The sequence below is a fragment of the Takifugu rubripes genome, chromosome 21 (genome assembly GCF_901000725.2).
Source record: "Takifugu rubripes chromosome 21, fTakRub1.2, whole genome shotgun sequence".
Taxonomy (NCBI): domain Eukaryota; kingdom Metazoa; phylum Chordata; class Actinopteri; order Tetraodontiformes; family Tetraodontidae; genus Takifugu; species Takifugu rubripes.
This window is the reverse complement of record NC_042305.1, coordinates 16,502,583-16,525,489: the sequence shown is the minus strand read 5'-3', so window position 1 is coordinate 16,525,489 and position 22,907 is coordinate 16,502,583. Positions and strand designations below refer to the sequence as shown.

At 42.0% G+C, this 22,907-nt stretch overlaps 2 protein-coding genes across 3 annotated transcripts in view; one reads left to right on the top strand and one right to left on the bottom strand.

Moving 5' to 3' along the window:
• Positions 1 to 22,907, bottom strand: part of LOC101063089 (coxsackievirus and adenovirus receptor homolog) — a 46,265-nt gene that overhangs the window by 19,116 nt on the left and 4,242 nt on the right. The window lies entirely within an intron of this gene.
• On the top strand, positions 3,403 to 21,746 carry npffr2a (neuropeptide FF receptor 2a). 2 transcript variants are annotated; one of them, XM_029828940.1, is made up of 4 exons: positions 3,403 to 3,652; positions 9,188 to 9,519; positions 13,467 to 13,566; positions 15,802 to 21,746. In XM_029828940.1, exons 2-4 carry the CDS (start codon positions 9,195 to 9,197, stop codon positions 16,655 to 16,657), a joined length of 1,281 nt encoding a protein of 426 aa, XP_029684800.1. In that variant the 5' UTR covers positions 3,403 to 3,652; positions 9,188 to 9,194; the 3' UTR covers positions 16,658 to 21,746.

Genomic DNA, 22,907 nt, shown 5'->3' with positions numbered 1-22,907 from the left:
TCCCCAGAGGTCCCTCTGACAACACAATTATTCTTTTACACCTTTTTTTTTTTTTAGTGTGACACAAAAGACAAAGCTACAAGGAAGATGGGGCCCTTTGTTTCCACGTCAGCGGTCCACTTTCATTTTATAACCTTTTGGAGATAAAATTTGATTGGATCCATAAATAATGTGTTTCATGCATGTTTTAAAAATGTGAAGCTAATTATAGCCAACGTTCTTACTCCAGAACAGGTGTCGGTTCTCAGATTAGAGCTTCTGATGAGCGTTTAATCAGGCTTAAAGAGGGATTTAAAGAGACATTAATGGTAATTTGGTTTCCCGGATTCTCAAGTCATTTTTATGGATTTTCTCTCACTTTAATTCTGGCCGACTTGTTCCCCACTTTCTACCTGGGTTTAAAATAACAGCGCTGACCTCTGAAAGCCATCATTTTACCTCCCACTTCAAAAATCAATCATTAATCCTCATCCCTCACATGAATTACGTGCTTCCTCAATATTGAGTACAATAAATAGACAGGAGTGACTTTAGAAAGACCTTGGAATGTTGGAAGTGGCCTTGATTTCACTAACTTTTCTATATTGGCTTTTGTTTTCAGAGCACAATTGTTGAAGCGATGCTTTTCCCGTTTGCCCATTAATCAGACCCGGGAACGCCAGAGGTCTTCTTAACTGTGGATAGATAACAACCTGTAAGCTGCTGGAGTGCACAGAAGCAAAAAGCTCCTCTTCCTCCTCCATTATTTCAGACTTTTCCTTTTCTAAATTTCCCGGTGGCCGTTTTCCCCTCGGCAGATCTGGTGTCAGGAGTGTTGAGGAAATCTTGTTCACTTTGTTGGTGCCATAAATCTTCCTGCTCGCCGTTTTACCCATCGGCCAACTTAACTCGTCTATATTAATTTCTTAATGATTATTCCGGCCTCTGCTACTGAAACTCTCCCAGAAATGAGTCAAAACTGATTTAGCTCGTAAATAATCTTACTGATCTTGGATAATAACCCTGCTGGTACGGCCCCTTATCCACAACACATTCCAACCCACTTCAGACTATTTGTTCGTTAAATTAAACTGTCAAACCGTAGCGCCCTTGGAGTTCAGAGCAGGTGAAATAGTCAAATGAGGCTCACTCCTCAGTCAATCTATTTTTTAATCTATAATCAAGGAGGCTGTCAAGGCTGCTCTGGAGGTGTCTCCAGCCATCCAGACACATTAATATAAATCAATCGCGACAATGAAACATGGCGCAGAGGTAAAACTAAAGAAACGGGAGGTGATTTCTGCTCCGCTCCAACTCGTGAGCCACGTTAAATCAGGTAATTGAATATAGAATAGAATCCTGCCTAATCTGGATGGAACTCAAATTACTTTTGGAGTGGGTGAAGACCTTATTAAATGAAATTGTCAAAGTATTCAAACTTGCTGCCTGTTGTCACAGCTTCTGAGCAGCCCCAGTCTTGATGTGTCGAGTTTAAACTCAACACGTTAAATGCATATACATCACAAAATGTAAATAAAAAGCTTTGCCTCTCTTCAAACACCCATGGGAGCAAATGTTCCTGGCCCATTCAGAATCACTTTGTCCCCGTCTCCAATGTTCTCCCCATCCATCTCAGATGAGGACACCATTTCATTTTTCCATTTCGGTTGTGGTCGTTTCTCACGAGCAGGCTGCGTCTCCTGGCTCTCCACTTGCACGCTCAGCTATGAATTCAGCTTTCTGCTGCTCCTTCATCATTTGGCTGTGTGACACACCAGCATGTGGATGACAAAACTTCAACCCAAAAAAGTGTGAGTGTGAACTCATGCAGCCCTGTGGAGGAGCCGCTGCCGCGCTGCCATTTAACCCAGACGGAGCACCAATCTCGGCCGGAAAAAAATGGAATATAACTTCAAATTATCTGTCAGCGACATCTGTGTTGAGCTATTCAGCATGTTAGCATGAGCTTTCAATGTTTCTGCCGTGTTAGCACTGCTTTAGACATCTAATAATCAACTATTAGACAGAAATATCCTAAAATCTATACAGGAACATATGAAGTCCAGGATTCTGGAAGCAAAATCTGAACTCATCCATATGAGCCCAGAGAGATGGATCAGGATGCTCACATCAGTGAATATCAGGAATTCTGGGGCACTTTAGCAAACTTCTACCTGTATGTGGATCCAGAGGAACCAAAGTGAGCACTGTTATACACAGAGCATATTTGGATGTGGTAGCATCCTTTGTTGCCTTGTAAGTTAATTATATCTGTAAACGAGCCTAAATGAGGATGAGGGAAGTTTCACAGTAGTAGCAAACTTAAGAGGGTAAATCCAATCTGGGATTGTTTGCCAGAACCCTCTTACGGATGTTGACTTCTGAAGGCCAAACACAGTCGACTTTTGAGTTTGCTTCATTCGTTTCTATTGAAGTAAGTCTGCACTATCATTTATGCAAGTTAAACGTATTACGTAGCTTTTTTCCCTTTTCGTTCTCTAAAAAAATGTGGAGCAAGACAATGACAAGACAGTGAGGAGTGATACAGGGGAGAGAGGCAGGAAATGCTCTTTAGCCTACTTGTCCGTTGACAGCACTGCTGTTGCTGCTGAACGAATGAGCAGTGGTCAAGCAGACAAAGACCCCCGCAAGCATCAATTGTCAGAAGCTTCTGAGTCACCAGTTCACTGACATCTGGCTGCCTCCATCTGACAAGCTGTATTTGACAGTGGGGAGCAGCAGAATATAAGTCAGATGCAGCATATCAGTGTGACAGACCCACCCATTATGCACAGTCAACGGTTTGCAGCCACCAATGCTCAAATGTCTCTGTATTTATAGATTTCCCCCAGGAAACTGCACTCCAGTCCTGACTGATGTTTTGCTTATGGGGCAGATTTTTAATTTTTTTAATTTTTTGCAGAGCATTGACTCCTAATTCCAGTTCAACCAACCAGCCACCAAAATCAAGTATTTAAAAAATATATAAAGACATTTCAGTTCTAACAAATAAATAAATGCTTGTTTTGCAATGTTGGAATCACTTATATCAATTAGTACAGGTGCTATGCACTAAAAAGTCATATTTTTAATTTAATTTTGTCATTTTGGGGCTTCTGGGGACAGAGGGAAAAGCCACTCTTATCAAGCGAGACCCTTGTGCGCACTTCCCGCGTGCATCACGGTGTAAAGCGCAGTGGGCGTCAGTTCAGTTCGTGCGTACTGTAAATCCAGAAAGACGTACAGCAGCTCGGTGTGGCATCTGTGACCTCTCTACTATCCGCCCCGCTGTCGCTTTTTATAGCAAACTGTTGACATTTGAGGGACAGCATCTGGATGAGATCAGGGGGATATCACTCCACCATTAGCCTGTTCATCCAGCCCTCATCCCACCCCTCACTCCCGACGTCACAGAATCAAATACGCACAAGCCCGGCTCTAATCCTCCACTTGCGCTCCGAACGCCTGCCTGAGAGCTGCTGGTGCTACACGATGCGCGCCCCGTCCGCGACACTGAGCACCGCGGAAGGACGAAGTCTGACCGCTTTCCATTCTCACCTTGTCCTGACAACATACATCTGACTCAGAGGGGGGGAAATACTGGATTTTCTTTTAACTTTCCAATTTTCCCAGAACGCATCTTTCCGTCATCCCGGTTTGAGATAATCAAAAGGTAAGACAAGTTTATTACAGCCCAAAATGCAAATGATAAGACTGCCGGTGACTTGACATTGATTGATGTCGGAGCAGAACTTTTTTTTTTGTTTTTGTTTTTTTACATCCAAAACTAATTCCGGTGGTTTCCGTCACTGTTTCTGGTCAGTAACTCAGTTTTACTCTGTGTCCAGCTAGTTTTTGCTCCTTTCATGCGCCGGGATCCTTTGGACACAGAACCCTTTGTCCAGCAATGCTCATCCATGCGTATTTTTTGCGCACAGTCAGGTCTCCAAGTTGGCTTCCTGATCACAATCCGCATTTCACGCGTAAGGCTCTGAGCTGAGAACATTCGGAAAATGAATGCCCCCCCCCCCCCCCCCCCCCCCTCCCATGTCAGGTTCCCAAGAGCGCATAAAAAGCGCAGAGACGCGCACATTGTTGGCACACTGTATGCCTAGGTCTTTGCGCGGAGGCTAAATTTGAAGAGGCTGAACAGCAGCACAAAGGAATCATTTTCAGAGCAAATCAGAGCTAATGTTAATATTCACTGCCACTACACTCTGCAATTAGCCTTTAGACATTTCCTAACCTTGTTGTGCGCTGATCTAATAGCTTTCTTATGCGCTGTTTTGAACCTTCTTCAAGTGTACACAAATGTTTATACCCAGACAGTTGTGCTATTACATATATTTAAAAGTGAGCAGCAATTTGAGTAAAAATAAAGACAGCCTGTATCAATGCTCAGTTTCTGATGGGCTTGGGTAAGTTGGAGCTGAATTTGCAGCTAATTAATTATTCATATATTCTCATGAAGTATGTGAACTGTGAGCTTTTGGTCCATCTGCAGTCCACATCATTTTCATTTCCACTGTTGGCTGCACCGTATGACGCTGTGATAATGGTTCAGGACTAATGACAAGCCAAAGACTTCCTGCTCATGGCTGCTGTCAAAGTCGAATTGGCCTTTGATTTTCATCAAAATTGGCCCCTACATTGTGGAAGAATATTCTGGTCTTCTAATCTTACATGAATAAATATTGGCAAGGAAATTTTCTCCACAACCTGACTTAATATTCATTTCCCATTTTAAATGAATATTACATCAACACTCCGCACAACAGCAACCACTTTTATTATTCATCTTTTCTTGAAATGACATGAAATCATCATTGTCTGCCGTTCCTCCAATGCAAATACTGTTAACCTGACAGCAATGTATCACATTTTACAGACTGTTTTTTGCAAGCATCTATAGAGAAGCTGTCATTGCATGGCAGTCCTTTTGTTGTTGCCGGCTGTTGACACAATTAAAACCCAACTTTGACAGTTCAGGGAAGTGACAGATATCCTCTGAAGCTGCAGCGAGCTGGCGATGAGGCTTTTTCAGTGCGCATTTTATCTGAGGATTTTATTTTCCAGTTAAAAGACACATTTTCACACAATTACACATCTGCTGATGTCAGATTACCTTCCCACAAAATCTGAGGGCCACATTTCCAAAGGAATGTAAATCGCCATCTATCAACCTAATGTCTGAGCAAGTCATGATAACATGTTAGGAAATAGCTACATGACTGGACAACGGAAGCTCAAATGAATGTAAGGAAAATGTGCGGAAGTCCGTTCTCTCTTCTGCCGCTCTTGCAGGTTGGTGCACCTCGGCGTCAAAGACCAACTGCTTTTTCTGCCCACCAAACATAATGACAGTCATTTTTGTCAAACAGTTCTTACTTCAAAGTGTCAGTGGTCGCCCCTGCACTCGGTTCAAAACTCAGCCTGACATTTCGCAGGTGGGTTCGAAACTCTCCTTCCTCGGCAACCTTTGATGAGACAGGAATCATTTGACTGTGGACATACAGCAAATGCGTCCATTTCCTCCAGCGTTTACACTTGATCATTTGCTCTTGGATTGATTTTCTCTCCTCAGATCGATTTACTTCTCCCTCCAGGACCTAGAAAATGTTTGCTGAGCGTTGTGATGGATGTGACTGCGCTTGTTCTGTTGTCTGTGGTGTCACCAGACATTTGGACATTTCTCTCTACCATCAATTTGACTAGTTGAGGCTCACATTTTCACTCTGACAGCTGATTTCTTCTCGTTTTCTAGGATGTGAAGGAAAGAGGCTCTAGGGCTGACAGTCGAACATAAAACCCAGCAAGAGGTAGAGCAAACTGGCTCCTAATATTAGATATAACAGACCTCACACCTGAAATTTGAAGCCTCAGCCAACTACTTTTACCCCTGCTTCATGCATAAGCAACTGATTTGCATTAAATTGGTGGACTGATTAGAATGATTACCCCAAAATTCACTCAGATGCTGATTTAAATGCGACGAGTCCCCACTTTCCAGAACATCTGCAGCGAGACTGGTGTCCTGAGATCTTTCTGCAGTTTCAGAAATACGTGTTTGTCATTCTTTTTGTAATTCAAAGGCGATGTGTTCTGCTTCCTTTTTTTGCAAGTTAACATGGTTCCTTTTCTAAGTGAAATGTCAGTAAAGTGCTTATGTGGGAAAGACAAAAAAACCCTGAAGGATTGAGCACTGTTGGTCTCTAAACTCACCGGTTTCACAGCAGCTGTGAACAGCTTTCGGGCTGTGCACGATGGCGGTAAAGGCAGTTGCATGCAGGTGAGGTGAGAACAAGAAACTGGCAGTTGCTTGCACAGGTAGCTTTGGCTGTATGGGAGGCAATCCTCAGCTCCAATCATTGCTTGACAGAGATTCAGATGGAGCCTTTTGAGACAGTGAGTTACTACATAGCCTTACTATTACTACAGTGAGTTTTGCATAGCACGTCCCCTTCAAGAGATGTGTTGCTTGTGCTCCACCTTTTTGGTTTCTTTCTCTGAACAGAACACACGATGCAGTTTCATGTTTTTGCTTCCCATGTCAAAGGTGGTACTCCATTTTCTCTTCTTTTTAAGTAAAGACACACTGTTCCTCCTATCGCACCTTTTCAATTCTTGAGAGGGGACGTGCATGGTTGCATGTAATCTGCCTCTGTGGCGTGCAGATTCATGTAGATTTACTTGCTGGCATGCACATACTGCATAACCATTCATCACCGTGTAACATCATGAAAGCCAAACGTCACAATGCTTATCCCGGGAAACAATCTAAATAATGTGAATCATTTACAGCGGAACATGCGTTGGTGAGAGGCTGCGAGCACCAGTCCCAGGCACTAATGGAAAGGCACTGCATTAGAACCATCACTGTGTTCAGAGCCGAGATGAGCCGAGCATTATTTCCATACTGTCGATACCATAATCACCTTTTTGTGCCAGTTTCTAGGATTTTTAATGTATTCAATTTTGGAGAATTTCATTATCCTTGTTAAAACTATTTAAAATTTTATCCACAGTGAGTCCTTGGAACTGTCTGTTCATGTTGGATATGAAAGTCATATATTTGCAGTTGCTGTCCATTCTGACCGCGCCTGTCATCATATGAGACCCTGATATTAAACCATTTTGTACCTCTTATCTCTTGTGTGGTACAAGTGTGATTGCGTGAGAAATATTATGAGCTTCTGTCTACAGGTTATGTGAAGGTTATATGATAGTTGGCTCACGTCTCAGAAGAATATCACATTGTGTATTAGTCTACACCTGTCAGTCAACTCTCTGCCACAGCTTGGGATTCATAAATACGACACTAACATTGCAGCTATCAAAATCAACACAGTTCATTAACAACAAATTCCACATGGATGTTGGCACATTGCGGGGACAAAGATGGTGTCACATTTTTACCCAATCTGTCGTACGCTAGCTTTCTAGTCTTCCTGTCATTCTATGGCTGTGCTCCAGTTCAGAGGGAATGAAAATGTTAATGCGACTATTTCTTAGATAAAATAGGACACGATGTGATGCAAAGGGATTGTTGACACGAGCACATGAGCACTGTCAAGATCTATGACAGTAAGACTTCTCAATGTGACATAGCAAACACTGTAAACAGAATAATAACTAGGCTAATGCACGTGGGTGAAGAAAACCTGGAGAAACGGAGGCTCGCAGTAGGAGACATGGAATGTTACTCACAGCTGGATAACATACGTACGTACATGAATCAAAAGGGGGAAGCTGTGAGGAAAAAATGTGGAAAAGGTACTGGAGCCGAAGTCCTTGTGTTCAGAACAACCAGAGGCAGGACGGCGTGGCTGAAGAGGAGTGTGACAAAACTCAGCCAGACCAGTCAAAGGGGATGAAAAGATTTCCTAAATGATTTGCGAGATCAGCAGTGTGGTAGAGAACATGATTAGGACAGAGCACACCAGAGGGTTTCAACGCCCAAGCTCTCCAGTGTGTGACAGTTGCTACCATTTCCTCAGCCTTCACCTAAAACTGTCCCTACCACAGTCAACAGTCTCATTGTTGAAGGAAATACACACGCAAGCATTTCACAGCTGAAATGATCGTAATAACCCAACCGATTCTCAGTGCCTGTGTTAAAATCTGTCATTTGTGTCAGAGAGACTGAGCCAGACCTCATTCCAGAGCCAACATTTCATATTGATCTTCTACAAATGTAATGAATCAATGAGAAAAGAGTACGTTCCAATAGACAGAGAGAAAGAGCAGATAACAATCACGACCACTCTTTTTCACAGATAAGAAAAACAGCCGCTGCTGTCTTCACTCCATTGTCTTTCCAAAAGAGAGGCCAGTAGAAACTGAGGTAACGTGTAAGTGTGCCATTGGGGACAAGCACTAATCTACTTTCTCTAAAGTACAGTTACATCTTAACCTTTGGTGCTGATGTATGAAGAGTAAGAAAAGTTAAAGGCATGTCCTGTTTGGCAGGTTTTTCTGTCAAAATATGACCCTGGAAGTCATCCTGCTTTAATACTGGTAGTGTGCACGTGTATATAATTTGCCGTGCACGGCCAAACGGTGGTTTGCCTTGAATCATGCCAAAAGTTGCACTTTTTTTTCATCCATAGAAAATATTTTGGCAGACATGTTGGGAATATCTCAGTCTTCATGTAGGAATGCCTACAAGTTCCTTTACTGAATTATGTTGAAGGAGAAAACACTTCACATCCATGTTGCTTGTTTATCCCACTCTTTATCCATTTATAACCATTATCTGGCCTCTCATTTCTTTATCCATTTACCAGAGGAGTAATTTAGACTCATTTTCATACCTTAGTCGTCCTTGCTAAAGGTCTTCCCCGCTCTCAGTGATGACTTGTGACAGAGCACGTCACAGTGATTACACGCCTGTGTTTACATTATGTGCAGGCCTCTTATTACAACAACACAATTTTAACGCTTGATGAATTTTTAATGCCCAGATCTTGAACATAACCTTAATTGTAGCCTCAACAGGGCAGCCTGTGTTGTCGAGGTGATACTACTGCACAGCCCTGAGGTCATGGAAAGACACTAACGGGGGAGCTATTGCGTCAGCTGTGTTTACGCTTAAGCCTGCGATTGAAGCATTATAGTATGTGTGTGCGTGTGTGTGTGTGTGTGCATTGCTTTTTATTGGCCCTTTGACCCATATGACTTTAAGATCAATCTGCATTTCCATTTTTAGGTCCAAAATGAGCAGAGATCTCGAAAGCAACCTGACTCAAATGTACGACAATTGGACATTTTACAACTCCACCGAGTCTGTCCCGCCTCGGAACAACATCACCTATGTTGGATTTTACCTGCACCAGCCGTCCACAGCGGCCATCTTCATCGTGTCCTACCTGTTGATCTTTGTGGTGTGCATGCTGGGGAACGGAGTGGTGTGTTTCATTGTGCTGAGGAGCAAAAACATGTGGACCGTCACCAACCTGTTCATCCTAAATCTGGCCGTGAGCGACCTCCTGGTGGGGATTTTCTGCATGCCCACCACTCTCCTTGACAACATCATTACAGGTGAGCAAAATAACAAACAGCATATTTCACAACATGCCGCAATGCTTCGAGTCTAAATATTAATTTCAAGAGGAGATTCCGCATGTCATGTCGAGGCTTGAGATCAGATGGAAATAATTAAACTGTCATGGTGATTTATGTCGGTAGAAGATAAAAGCACGCTTTCACTCCTTCACTGGCAAATATAGATAGAAAAAAATTGGGTTTTCATAAGGTAAATAAAATAATGCAAAAATGCTTCTCTGCAGGGTCTATGTTGGACCCTCTCTTGACCCCTTATGATGACCTTATGGGGTGTTCTGGGATGGAGCCCAACCTCTCCTGATTGGCTGACAGAGTCTTGTGATTCTTGTGCACGGGGACGGGGGGACAGCCCCATTTTAAAGATGTGCAAAAATTATCAAATATGATCACTCGCTATAAAATAAAGGGTTAAATTATTTAATTTGACCAAACATCAGGCACTTTAAGCATTTTTTTCATGGTGTTTTTTTTTGTTAATTAATCCCAAATGATTTCAGTGTATCTGAGGTAAAATTTTGAATATCTGTCCTTCACACTTTATGTTCACATGTTGGACAACCTACCATGCTTTTCAATTTTTCCAATTCATAGGTTTACAGTTGCCAGCTCAAATGTAGCTGATAGATTAATTTATGGATTTTCTATTGATATTTGTCTTGCATTCAAGACAAATAAAGTAAAAGCAAAAAAAGAAACCACACCTCTAACAAGGAATTGCCATCATGCAAATGCTATCAATTATAGTTCAGCTATTTTAGATCATTCTGGGCTACAGTAGCAACATTCTAGCACTTAAGACCTGCTTCCATCTTAATATGTGCACAAAACAAAGCAATTAGTGCACCTATCAATTATACACTATTAATTATATGCCTGTATAATATTCTCTGATTTCTGTTAACTGATGATCAGCAGCCTCATAAAAAAGGGTTCTCAAAGGTACAATTTTCTGTTCACATTTGGCAGATTTTTCCTGTGAAAAGAAACTGGAGGCACATCTATCTTTTCTAAGCCTAATTTGACTGTTGGCACATGGACACAAAGTGTTACCTATTCTTTAGGCCTTCTTTAGACCTCATTTATTATTTTAAGAATGTTGATCACACCCGGTACATTGCAATAGTGTTGTTGCATTGATCAGAGTTATGCTGATATGAAGTTTTGAACATCATTACAAGCAGCTTTTGTTAATCTAGCAGCCGCTGGGAAAAGAAAGACCAGCTCAGGGGAGGTGACTTTGTTATTGGTGGCGGCAGCAGAGTTCCTAACATGCTTAACAGAGGTCAGGAGTCTTTACACATCTCACTAATCAAGCCCGACAGCCAGGGCTCCATGACAAACATCTCACATGTGGGATTCTTAAAAAGAATGCAGCTGCAGCCAGATTCCTCCCATCTAGAGGCGCTCCTATAGGATGACTATGAAGGCCCAGTGGATAAAAAAAGTCGCCTCCATCATTAGAGTAGTGTTAAACAATTGCCTGAATGTTTACGGAGCAATTATTCATCTCCTGACTTTTGACTCAGTTTAATCAGACTCTATTGTCACATTTCCGACACAGACAGAGTTTGACGAAATTCAAATGGAAAGTGATTTTATGTGATTACGTCCCAGCTGTGGTGACATAACAGAGGACTGACAGCTTGCATCTCCCATGAACGACAGATTAGTATTGGTGCAGTAGATTAACACGGGATTATTATTATATTAAATATACTGTATATGTGCGCATGTTAAATTATTCATAGTTTTAAAACATCATCTGAAAAAGTAATTTTGCAAACAGAAATGAGGTGAAGTTAATCAATGGCTGAAGCTCTACTTTAATTATTGATGATTTCTTTCCAGCTTTAGTGGAAGAGTGGTGCCTCTCCAACAGCTTCTCCACATTTGAAGGAAAAGGTTGTCATTAGACAGAAATATAAAACATTTAATATTATACCAAAATGAAGTCTTTTCTATACAACTGATAGAATTAAAATACTGATGCCCTGCAGTCAACATTTGCATTCTCATTAGATAATATCACCAAGGGAAATCATACAAGTATTTGGAATGCTGTACACCACCGACCTGGCAGTGCGGGGGAATACAGATACTTTTATGTATATTGATGTGCAAGTACTGCTGGGAACTCACCTAATGCTGCATATTCATGTAGCTGCATACCTGACAACATTTTTGATGACTTTCACCTCATGTTCCCATCAAGGCTGGTCTATCCAAAGTGACTTTGGACGATTTAATGACCTGACACACAGTACACACAGAGAGAGCATACCATTCATACACACATTTATCAGGCTAGGCCACCCTTTTACACTGCTGTGCAGCTCTGATGGGCCCATTGTTGGCCCTTTCAGAAGATGATAGGGGTCAACATAGCTGTATCCTTACACCTTTCTCACTGGACCTGCATTAAATGTTTTTGCAGTTTGAGCTATTGTATCTTGTCTTCGATCAGACGACATCACTAAATCTGGTCCATGACCCTGTTGCCAGTTCTCCACTCGTCCTTCTGTGGACCACTGTTTGCAATGCTCGATGAGATCGTCTGTCAGCCTCCCTCTAATCCCTCCATTTGCCCATTTTTTCAGCAAATTGCGTACTACTCCATTTCCCATTCAATCCCAGGTGCCATTGTGAAGAGGATACACTTCACCCTTCAGTGGTCAGAGTGTTATGCCTGATTAATGTCTTGTCCTTGGTGTTTATTTATAGTATCTGTGTTTTTCTATAAGGAGGAGGAAATACACAGTTTATTTTAAAATAGTTTACACATTAAACTGAGTCCTAATTAACTACTTAAGCTATCCACCACAAAAATGATCCATCAAACGATCCTTTCATGAAACCCATTAGTGGATATTGTTATTTCTTGGTCACCTAAATGGGATACGATGTGTCATGGTGGAAGAGATATCCCATCTTTCCAGTTCAGTGAAATGTAAGAGATAGAAAAGGCCTTTTCAGGAAGGAGATGGAGGATGACAAAGGGAACACTCTTTTTCTGCAAAAAAACACAAAGGGGTTGGCTGGAAGGGTTTTGGCTACATTTCTCAAATCAGAGCAAGTGGAGCAGATTGGGAGTTCCAGTCAGCATGATATTTGGAACAAAGTGCCACAGCAAGTACAAAGGCAACTGGAATAGAGGGACAAGAGGACAAGTCACAGAGGTGAAAATGAAGTAACTCAGCTGCGACTGCAAGAGCCATGTCAATCAAACAACTGAACCAGATTTAGCCATCTCCCAGAATTCCCAGCAGGAAGGGCTTAGGTGTCAGCCTCATGCTGTGCAGAGCTTTCAGAGACATAGACTGACATGTACAGAATCTGAGATACATCAGCAGATTCTTCCATCTGTTGGTAGTATCATGATCAATCCTGATGATTAAGTGTCACATATGATCGTGTTATTGCAACACATGTGCATAAACCAGGATTTTTAAAAACGTCCTCAGCAAAATCACTAGATCCTTCACAACCTGTCTAATCTGTTTGATGTAACAATAACAGTTTGATTCTGCTGCAAGTGAAGGATTTAGCATTCGCAGCATATTCAGGCCAGCATAAGTAAGGTTGTGAGTGCTGCAAAAGTGCAATCAAGCCAACCCTCGATCACTATTTACAGCCCGTACATACATAAACTACAACTGACGGGCTATCTTAATGTGAATGCATCTGGTGATTAAGCACCACAAGGTGGATGCTGAGCATGATGCTGATGACAGCCTGCAGTGCGATTATTTTGATTCAGCCTCAAAAACACACCTACACTGTCAGCAAACTGCTACTGGGGTACACTGGCAGCGCCGCTTATGTGCAGGAGCTGAGATATGATATCTCTGCAAATTCCTTCGCCTCCTTCTGCACTTTACATGAATGAGCTTAATTCTCCCTGACCACATCTTTCCTGTCGTTAGGGTGGCCTTTTGGAAGCCTGGTCTGCAAAATGAGTGGTATGGTCCAAGGGATCTCTGTGTCAGCATCTGTCTTCACTCTGGTTGCTATTGCTGTTGACAGGTAAGGTGGCTATTGTGTGTCATCCTATACAGAAAAATTCTCCCTTTTCCTAGAATTCTCCTTTTTTATAGCAACTCTGAGCTAAATGCTACCCAAGGATTTCAAGCTGAAGGTTCATGTAAAGCTTACTTTAGCTCTGAGTCTCATTACTCATCTGTAAAAACAAAATCTGTCTTTTATTAGTATGAATATAATTGAAAAAGGATCAGAAACTCCATCCAGTGAGACATTACAGTTGCAAGGAGACCAATTTTTTTTTCTATGTGTAGCAAAAGAGCATGCAGTAATAACTTAATAATAATAACTTAATTTTTTAAAATGCATGTATGCAACACTTTTGTCTTATGTCTCGCCTTTATCTGCATTATTGGAGTGACTGAGCTCCTCACTCATCTCTAAGGGTGCGCCCATCCACCCTGCAGAGGAATCTAAGTATGATCATTTGTATCTGTGAACTTGTCCGTTTGGGCACGACCCAAAGTTCATGACCATATGCGGGTGTGGGAGTATAGACCGACTGCTAAATCGAGAACCGATGCCCCCCAAGGAGAACATTAGAGCTTCAAGTGCTCCTCCCAGGGACCCCAAGAAGGGGGGTCAGGTACTCTGTAATACTGACAAACAAAAGCAAGAGCCCTATCTCTACTGTATAGCCGTCTCAAAGAAGCTCAACTGCATACTCGTCGACTTCATCAGGGTTGCAACAAGCTTGAGCAGCAAAATGCTCACAATTGATGGCGTCAGGCACTTTGGACAGGTGTTCTTTTCTGTTTTGCCTGTTAAAGGATCTGTACACAATTCCTCCCAGTTCTTGCATGATGCGGTACATCGGCGTGTACGACAGCGCGTTTCAGTTTCTGACAAGAGCAAGCAAATTCGCACAGCCATTGAAGAGGAATGGACCAACATTCCACAGGCACAATCAACAACCTGATCACGAAGTTGATCTGTTGCACTGCGTGAGGCAAATGGTGGTCGCACCAGGTACTGCCTGGATTTCTGATCCCCCAGAACCCCACCAATAGAGTAAAAGTGCACACTTTAAGTGGCCTTCTATTGTGGGCAGCCTGACAATCACCCGTGCGATACTCATGCTGTCATCGTGCTAACAGATACTTGTGAACAATATGAGAAGAACAGGATTTTAAAAACTAGTGTTGGATTTATATTACAGTACATTTATATTACCCCCCTCCACCCACCCACCACTAAGGTGACTGGTTGCCAGACGATTTGGATGCTAATCCTCCAAAATCTCTATAAAAACCTCAATAGAAGTTGTAGAATCTCAACACTAGGGAGAAGAGCTTATGTACAAGCGCCCTACAGGCTGTAAAACGGCATGCCAAGATTTTACTGCCAATTGTCCCTCAGGCTGTGGGAATGGAGGGACATCCCTCTGCCTCCAAGTGCCTGAGGGCCTTATATAGAGCAGATTCACAAGTCCTCTCATGGTGCTACTAAAACAGCCACTTGAAGAATGAGGAAATATGCCATATCAGTTTAAATAACAGTGACACAGCAAGATGCAAGTGCAACCCCCCCCCCCCCGACTCATGCAAACTCAGGATTAATGCAGAATGACTTGAGACACGCTCTTTTAGCATTCAGCAAAAGAAAAAACCCAAGACGTGACAGATTAAACACCTAAATCCTCTCATTTGATGACGCGATGTCACAGAAATAGCCTCCGGTTCCGTTGATGAATTTGCAAAGGATTTTTTTTAGCAGCATTATGGCAAAACTGTTTTGGAGCTTGACTAAGCAGCATCTATATTCCAACCACATCATGCTGCAATTTGCTGCTTACATTTAACAGCAGGAAAATGCCTTAAATGAAATTGACACATATATATTTGGGACATCAGATATTTTAACACACGTTGCTACAGACTACCTCCTGGGGAGGTTCTATGTAATATAATATTGTTCTTAAGAACTTGAGCTATAGGTTTTCCCAAATAAAATCCATATGAAAAGGATTTCACTTCCTGTTGGAATAATACAATCAGCTGCAACATGCTGCTGGATATGACCCTGGTGTGTCCTGCTGAGGGTCTACAGGAGGTCTCGATTCCTGTTTAAAAAGTGAGTTCACACTGAAGGTTGTTTTGCAGAACAAACCAAATGATGCAGCAAAGGACTCAGACAAAAAGTTTTATAATTCAATGATGCCCCCCCCCCCCCTTCACGAAGCCCACCGCCAACCATAACTTTCTTTTAACCCTTTTGCAGATTCCGATGCATCGTCTACCCATTCAAGCAGAAGCTGACCATCTCCACAGCTGCGCTGATAATAGTTGCCATTTGGGTCCTGGCCATATCCATTATGTGTCCCTCGGGGGTGATGTTACAAGTGACTAAGGAACAAACCGTTCGAGTGTTACTGGGCTATGACAACAAAACAAACCCGTTTTACTGGTGCCGAGAGAACTGGCCCAATCAGGAGATGAGGAAGATTTACACCACTGTCCTGTTTGCAAACATCTACCTTGCTCCCCTTTCGCTCATCGTCATCATGTACGCTCGGATCGGCATCACGCTTTTCAAAACGGCCGTCCCAGTGGAAGGGAAGCCGGGCCACGACAACCGCCACACCGTGTCCAAGAAAAAGCAAAGGGTTATTAAAATGCTCCTAATTGTTGCTTTGCTCTTCATCCTTTCCTGGCTGCCTCTGTGGACCCTCATGATGCTGAGCGACTACGCCAGACTGACCGAGGAGCAATACAGAATCATCAACATCTACATTTACCCCTTTGCCCACTGGCTGGCTTTCTTCAACAGCAGCGTCAACCCCATCATTTACGGGTTCTTCAATGAAAATTTCCGCAGAGGATTTCAAGCCGTGTTCAAGCTCAGCCTGTGCACGGCAGACGGGCAGCGGAGGAAGACCTACTCACACCGGCTTCAGGGGAACTCGGTGCTGCCGGCTAATAATGCACAAACCTCTCTGGAGCCCATCTCTCTCAACAGCCTGGACAGGAAACCCACTTCCAGGAGAGTTAACCACATCGCCGAACAAGACTTGATCATGGAGGATCTAGAGAAGCCGTCCTGCAGCAGTGGGGGGGTGACGGCAGTGTCCATCTGAAGAATCCGCGGAAGACCCTTTCACACTCCATCGGTAAAGCTGAAGTCGTGCACTCAGAAGAACAAAGCCTTCTGAGGGTCCTCCAATAGAGCCACACTTGGAAGCTGAAAGCCTGCATTTATTCTGGAACACGTGTATGACCTTTCCACAACACTCAATCGAGCCTTTACCCATTTCATCAGAAAAAGGAACGTGATGTACGTGAGATGTAGTTTTCCTAAAAAACCTAAAAAAAAACCACCAGTTCTCAATCAACAGTAATTAACAGTGTTGGCTGAGTGCAGGAAGCGGTTTCCTCATATTTTCATATGAATGATCTATTTTTGTTGGATCTCCATGAAATTTTGGAAGATTTTAGCACTGAGATCTGCATTCCCAACACTTGCTAGAATTAATCAGAGGATATTTCCTGATCCTATATTTTTAGTAGCTTTGATTGACACATTGTGAAAAATAAAATGTAGGTTTAGCAGAATAAAGTTATAATTCTGAGAGAATCGTAATGATTTGTTGCTGGGCAAACAGCCACTTTTACCCATTTTGTCAACCACAGACAAAACAAAATGAAATGAAAAAAGACAGCAAACTGCTTTGAGTTTAATGCAAGTGGCAGACTTCCAGCCAGTAAATGTAAAAAATTTGCTCTCAGTCATGAGGCTGTGAAGACAAATGGCTTATTTTTTGTAAAATTCCAATTATCTCTTTGTTTTTACAATTTTCTGTCTGTAAATTTTACATTTTATGGATTTGTTTGAAGCAGAACTGTCGGTTTTTGTTTCTTCTCTATAGTAAATCACTGTTTGATGCCAATTCTCTCTGTAGTAATGCTCTAATATCACAAGCCCTTTCGAACATAACGCTCCAACACTGCCGGTTAATTATTCCAGAGACGTTGTGGTTTGATGTTCTAAACTTTGTTTGTATTTTACCTGTATAGATGTAAAAAGGTGCATCTGACATATTTTGTTGTTGGCAGACAAGATTACTCTATAATTTAAAACAGTGTGGGGTCCTCTAGAAGAAAAACATCCAAAACATTCACTTGGTCTTCAAAAGAAATCATGTGTGACCCTTTTAATCACCAAACGCAATGAAATGTGATTTTTCAGTCAGATTGGTGCATTGTGAAACTAAAAGGGCTCAAATTTGAAAGCAAATCCTTCAGTGTATAATGATTTAGAAAAGCAGAACAAATCCATTTCATTTTCAAAATAACATTTTTTTTTTGAGTGGAGGGGGGCGGGTCACGGAAAACAATGAACACAAGCAATTCATGTTTCCAACCTCTTCTTATTTGAAGTTAGATTATGAAGAATAGGATGACACGAGCGCTTCCCATCAGCATGTGGAAACAGTGGTGTGTCAAACTCAAATGGCCCACCAGTGGCTAATAGTCATTACTCGGGCTAATGACTTTGGCTAATTATTCTGTGGTAGATTACCGTAACGCTGGCAACCAAGGCAGAATCTGCCGCGGCTGCTGTGTGAAGGACTGTGTTTGCAATCAGAGATGAGAGCAAGATAAGGTACCCTGGTTCATGTCTGACACACCGAAGCATCAAGCCAGCTGCTTGACTTCGTTATCTTCGGTTCGATCAACAACAACAAAAAAAGCAGATGTTCATTAAAGGCAAATGGATAGGGGACATATGCACGCGTACATAGCAGCTCTTATTTTGAAATCTCCTCTTTAAACATGTAGATAAACAGGTAATGATGCTAGTTTTATATGAAATACATCACGACTCTCATGAACTTGTTATGAAAGTGCCACATGAACCCCGGAGTGATGGTGAGGGCGACCTCAACCCCTAAACAGATGATTTGTCTACAAGTAATGTTTAATATGTATTTTAATTTTGTTTCTGCTGCCGTCATTGTCAAAAGTCTTAAAGTTTTTATTTATGAAGAGGCCTCATTTTGTACATTTGTAAAGAAACGACAGAAAAGATATTAAACAAATGCCTAAAGACTTTGAAAAGCTATAGTTGATGTATCTGTAGCTGCCATATTTGTGGTCCTTAATTCCATTTTTTAAGGCAGTTGTTCCACAGGCTTTATTTATTTATTTATTTTTAAACACCCCGGCTGTGATGAACTTAAAGCATTGCTTTGTGCTTGTGTGAAATGAACAAGACCGCAGCAGCAGCAGGGTTGGCGTGAGGCGCATCTGTGGCCCACTGCCCTACGAGACGCTGAGCCATCTTTGTTGGAGACATAATAAGGGAAAAGCCTGTGTGTAAAATCCAGAAGCGACCCCATTCTCTTACAGGCAAATGCATTTGCTTCGCCCTGCGATGTGCTTTTCTTTATGACAAACTGCAGCTGACCTCGGCTCCATAAACCAGTGCCAAATCCAAGGGAAAATCCATAACGCGGATTGATTTGAGCGGTGAAAGACTGTCGGCTCTGCTACCAGCTATACTGCATTCCACTCACAAATGGATGCACATTCAAGCTGCCAACAACCTGCAGATTTGTTTGCATGGTTGCATCTGCAAAAACCTGGCCCCGTTCCCCCTGCCGTCACCGCTAATATCCATGGAAATGTATCGGAGGCGGAACGCGTTGACTGTAATCAATGGCTTATAATCTATCCGTCTTTGTTGTTATATTTGTCTCCTGGAGTCACGTGGAGCTTCCTCACGCAAGAGTTGCTCCACAGACAAAGGCTTGTGACTATTGTAGGATGAAGAAGAGACTCCATCAGAGGCCCAGTGGACCTTCACAAACACACAGCCACCCACACACGCACTTGTCGCAGGCCGACTTGAAGTGGGTCGAGTCACTGGGACCGACGCTGGGGCAGTGAAGCACACAATCCGATTGGGAAGGGAAAAAACTCTGTGATGTGGATCAGGTGAATGCTGGAACATCTACATGAAGTTTCCCATTGTTAAAGAAAGCAGATACGGCTGAGACAAGGCACTAACAAACAGAAAAACACCCCTAACCTTCAGGGCTGAGAAACCTGGCTCATTAGGCTCTAATTACATTCCTTCTGATTCAATCTCACACCCAGCTCGGTGCTCTGCTGACCTCTGATCGATCTGGGTCCTCCTGCTCCTTTAGGCTGAGTCTTACTGTACATTAAACATTCTGAGAGCCTGTGTCTTACTGTGATTTTCTGACTGGCCGACCATTTGGGAACCATGTTTACATATTCAGTCCGTAAATTAAATCTTATTCCTATATGCTATTGAATTTCCTGCATTGTATGGAGCAATGCACTGTGGGATGCAATTGGATATGATTCTGTCCAAGTGAATATTGACTCTGAACTTAATACTGTATTTTTACTTGGCTGTCCAGTATTGAATGTAAAACATTTGTACTCTCTGTGCCTGTATTGGGGGAAAAAAAATGTGTAAAATATGTTCGTGTTTTGCAGGAAGACAGTTGTCAGTGTAGTCTGCATGTGTAAATATTTTGTGTAATAGCATGTGTGTGTTTATGTGAACATGCAATGTCGTATAAATAGTACAAATTTATGTGTGACTCATTTAAAGCTTTGAGTGCTTCATCTGTGATAAAACATCAATTTAGTCACTGTCAGCGCGGAAGCGAGTTTCTGGATTTGCTTCAAATATGAAGGTTTTTTTTTTAAAAAAAGAAAAGAAAAAAGCATATGACAGCATACAAACTATTATGGTGTGTTATTCATACGCCACTGGGAGATACTAAACTGTGTTTTCCTGTCTGTTACTAAATATTGTTATACGAAAAAGGAAAAAAAAATATTGTCAGGACCCAAAAGCTGATTGTTTTCAAATGCAAATAGGAGAGTCAATTTTATATGGAGTGAATGGGGGTCCTGTTAATTTGTGAAGGGCTATAAATGACGTCTACAGTAATACCTCTTTGATTGTCTGCACAAAACATCACGGCAACGTTCACAGCCGGGGTTTAGTGTGCTAGGTTGGAAAACTTTGCACAGAATCTGTCAAAAGGCAGATGAATTTTATCACCGGAAAATTTATAAGAAGAAAATTAACTTTTGTGCCTGTGGGAAAAATATTTTTCTCATATAATAATAGAAATTCACCCCTAAATTCTGCAGCCATCTACACCGAGTACCGTTTCCTGCGTTACACTGCGCAGGTTCTGTATAGGTGATGTTCTATAGCAACTAGGACTAGCCGTCAACGTTTAATGACTCCGCCGCCACAGAATAGGATGGGATTACCGGTATTATAATTCAGAATGTTACACACTTTTTCAAACCAGACTACTTTTAAACCATGAGACATCAAAGCCCCCTCCCACCCCGAACACGAGGCTCAGGTTGGTCTGAATGTGGCCTTTCAGCGTTTGTCATAAAAACTATTATTAAATGAATGGTAACGATATGACAGAGTACATTAACGAACCCAATGGACAACAGCACCGATACAGAAGTGATCCCCTCCCCATTGGATTTCTTATGTTTGGGTTCTGAAGAGGGAAGTTAACTTGGCCTTTGACCAAAGATTATGTTTAAAAACTAGTTGACCAAATCTGTAGTTTGGTTGTTGTCAGAGCGTTATTGAGAGGAATATCGAGGCCTGGGACTGTGGAGGCAGAGCAGAATAAAAAAAAAGCATCTTTCTTCAATTATTTCCAACATTCATCCCAAATCCTTTTTAGCAATATTACAATTTCAGCGTTTTTACCCCGGTTTCTGCAGCATTATCCTGTTTTCATTTTTACACCTGATGTGAATCTTGAAGACCAAAGCTCCCATCAAAGCACACACTGCCAAGACGGATGTGATGGTTAGCAGGAAATCTTTGGTTGCTGAGTCATAAATTGATCATCCTACCATGCCTTTCAGTTAGATCCATGCTTTCTGTGAGAACACAATCCCCCATCAAGACTGATTCAGAAAACAGGGTTAGCAAGTTTTTATATTTGCACATGTTCCGGCATCTGGGACATAAAGTTCTTTTCGATTGGTGCGCCTCGATTCTTATGGTTAGGTTTTCATTTTCCGGGATGATAGCATCTTTTATTTCATGCATGACTTAAAATAATAGCTGGCTAAACTTGCGTGTTTGTCTGCCGTGTATTTGAAGGTCCATTCAGATAGGACAACGAAGGCTCCAGTGCCTTGCTCCCTTTTTGAAAGACATTAGCAGGCTTTGGTGAATGGACGTGTGATTTTTCTGTGGCACTTAGTTTGAAATTCAGGTACAAAAGACCCAGAATATTCCAGAAAAAAAACAAAAAAAATACCCTCTGGTTGATTATGCAGATGGAGGCCTGCAGGCTGTCCTGAAAGTTTTAAAAAATAAAATAAAAAATAAAAGAAGAAACAAAACAAAGCGTATCTGTCAGCAGAGGTGTGATTTCTCCTGCCTGGGCTTGTTCATTAGTTTTAACTACATGTGTGAATATTAAGTCAACGGGGACAAAAGTCTGGTTGTGTTTAATCTCTTTAAAAAATGTCTAGTTGATTTCTGTCTTGCCTTTGTATGAAGTTATTTTCATGTACGTGAGAGGGTGCATCAGTGTTCCTGTGAACAGAGGTAATTAAATAAAGATGTTTGTCTCAATTCCTTCAAAACAAAGATTTAAGGTCTTTTTTTTTTGCCACGGTGAAATCATTTGCACTGTAGCGTATAAAGCAATAGCAAAACAACCATCATAACCAATGATTATGATATGAAGGCTCGCATATATATCGCAAATAAGACAGAACCGTTTGTAACTGGTTAATGCAAATATTTATCTGCAACTAAAGTCTGCAGTAAAACACTTTAGACGTATGGATCCGAGGGTTTCCTGCCTCCTCCTCCCCTCCCCGTCCGAAAGGCCTGACCTGCTCACTACGCCTGCATTACATCACTTCCCATAAAGACCAGCCATCCAATTTGTCACTCAAGTCTCAAATTTGTGTAATCCACCGATCTGTCCTCTTCAGTTTTAAGGCCTTCTGAAGAATGCTGGGTTGCTCAGCCATGCAGCTGCTAAGAGATTCCTGCACTGTGTCTTATTCTGCACTTCAGTCGCCAACTGTGGTGCAACATTAGCACTTGGCACAGAAATCTGTCTGACCAAAAAAGGAGCAGAAAGATCAAATCCTTCCCAGCCAAATGTCAGAAAAGTGCATCTGCTGGGGTAATTACTCTGCAGTCCTAAATGGGCATTGAGCATTAAAGCGATTTCCTTCATGTTCACAGCAAAGGTCAAGGATGGCTGCTCTGCCGCTCCTCTCCTTTCATTTCAGAAGGATAAGGGCATCATCGAGATGTTCCCTTACCCAGCAGGG

Bases quoted from the DNA above. Each gene is read 5' to 3' on its own strand.
- npffr2a (XM_029828940.1), top strand. From the start codon at position 9,195: ATGAGCAGAGATCTCGAAAGCAACCTGACTCAAATGTACGACAATTGG. The intron at 9,520-13,466 runs GTGAGCAAAATA...TCCTGTCGTTAG, and splicing joins CCTTGACAACATCATTACAG to GGTGGCCTTTTGGAAGCCTG. The intron at 13,567-15,801 runs GTAAGGTGGCTA...ACCCTTTTGCAG, and splicing joins GTTGCTATTGCTGTTGACAG to ATTCCGATGCATCGTCTACC.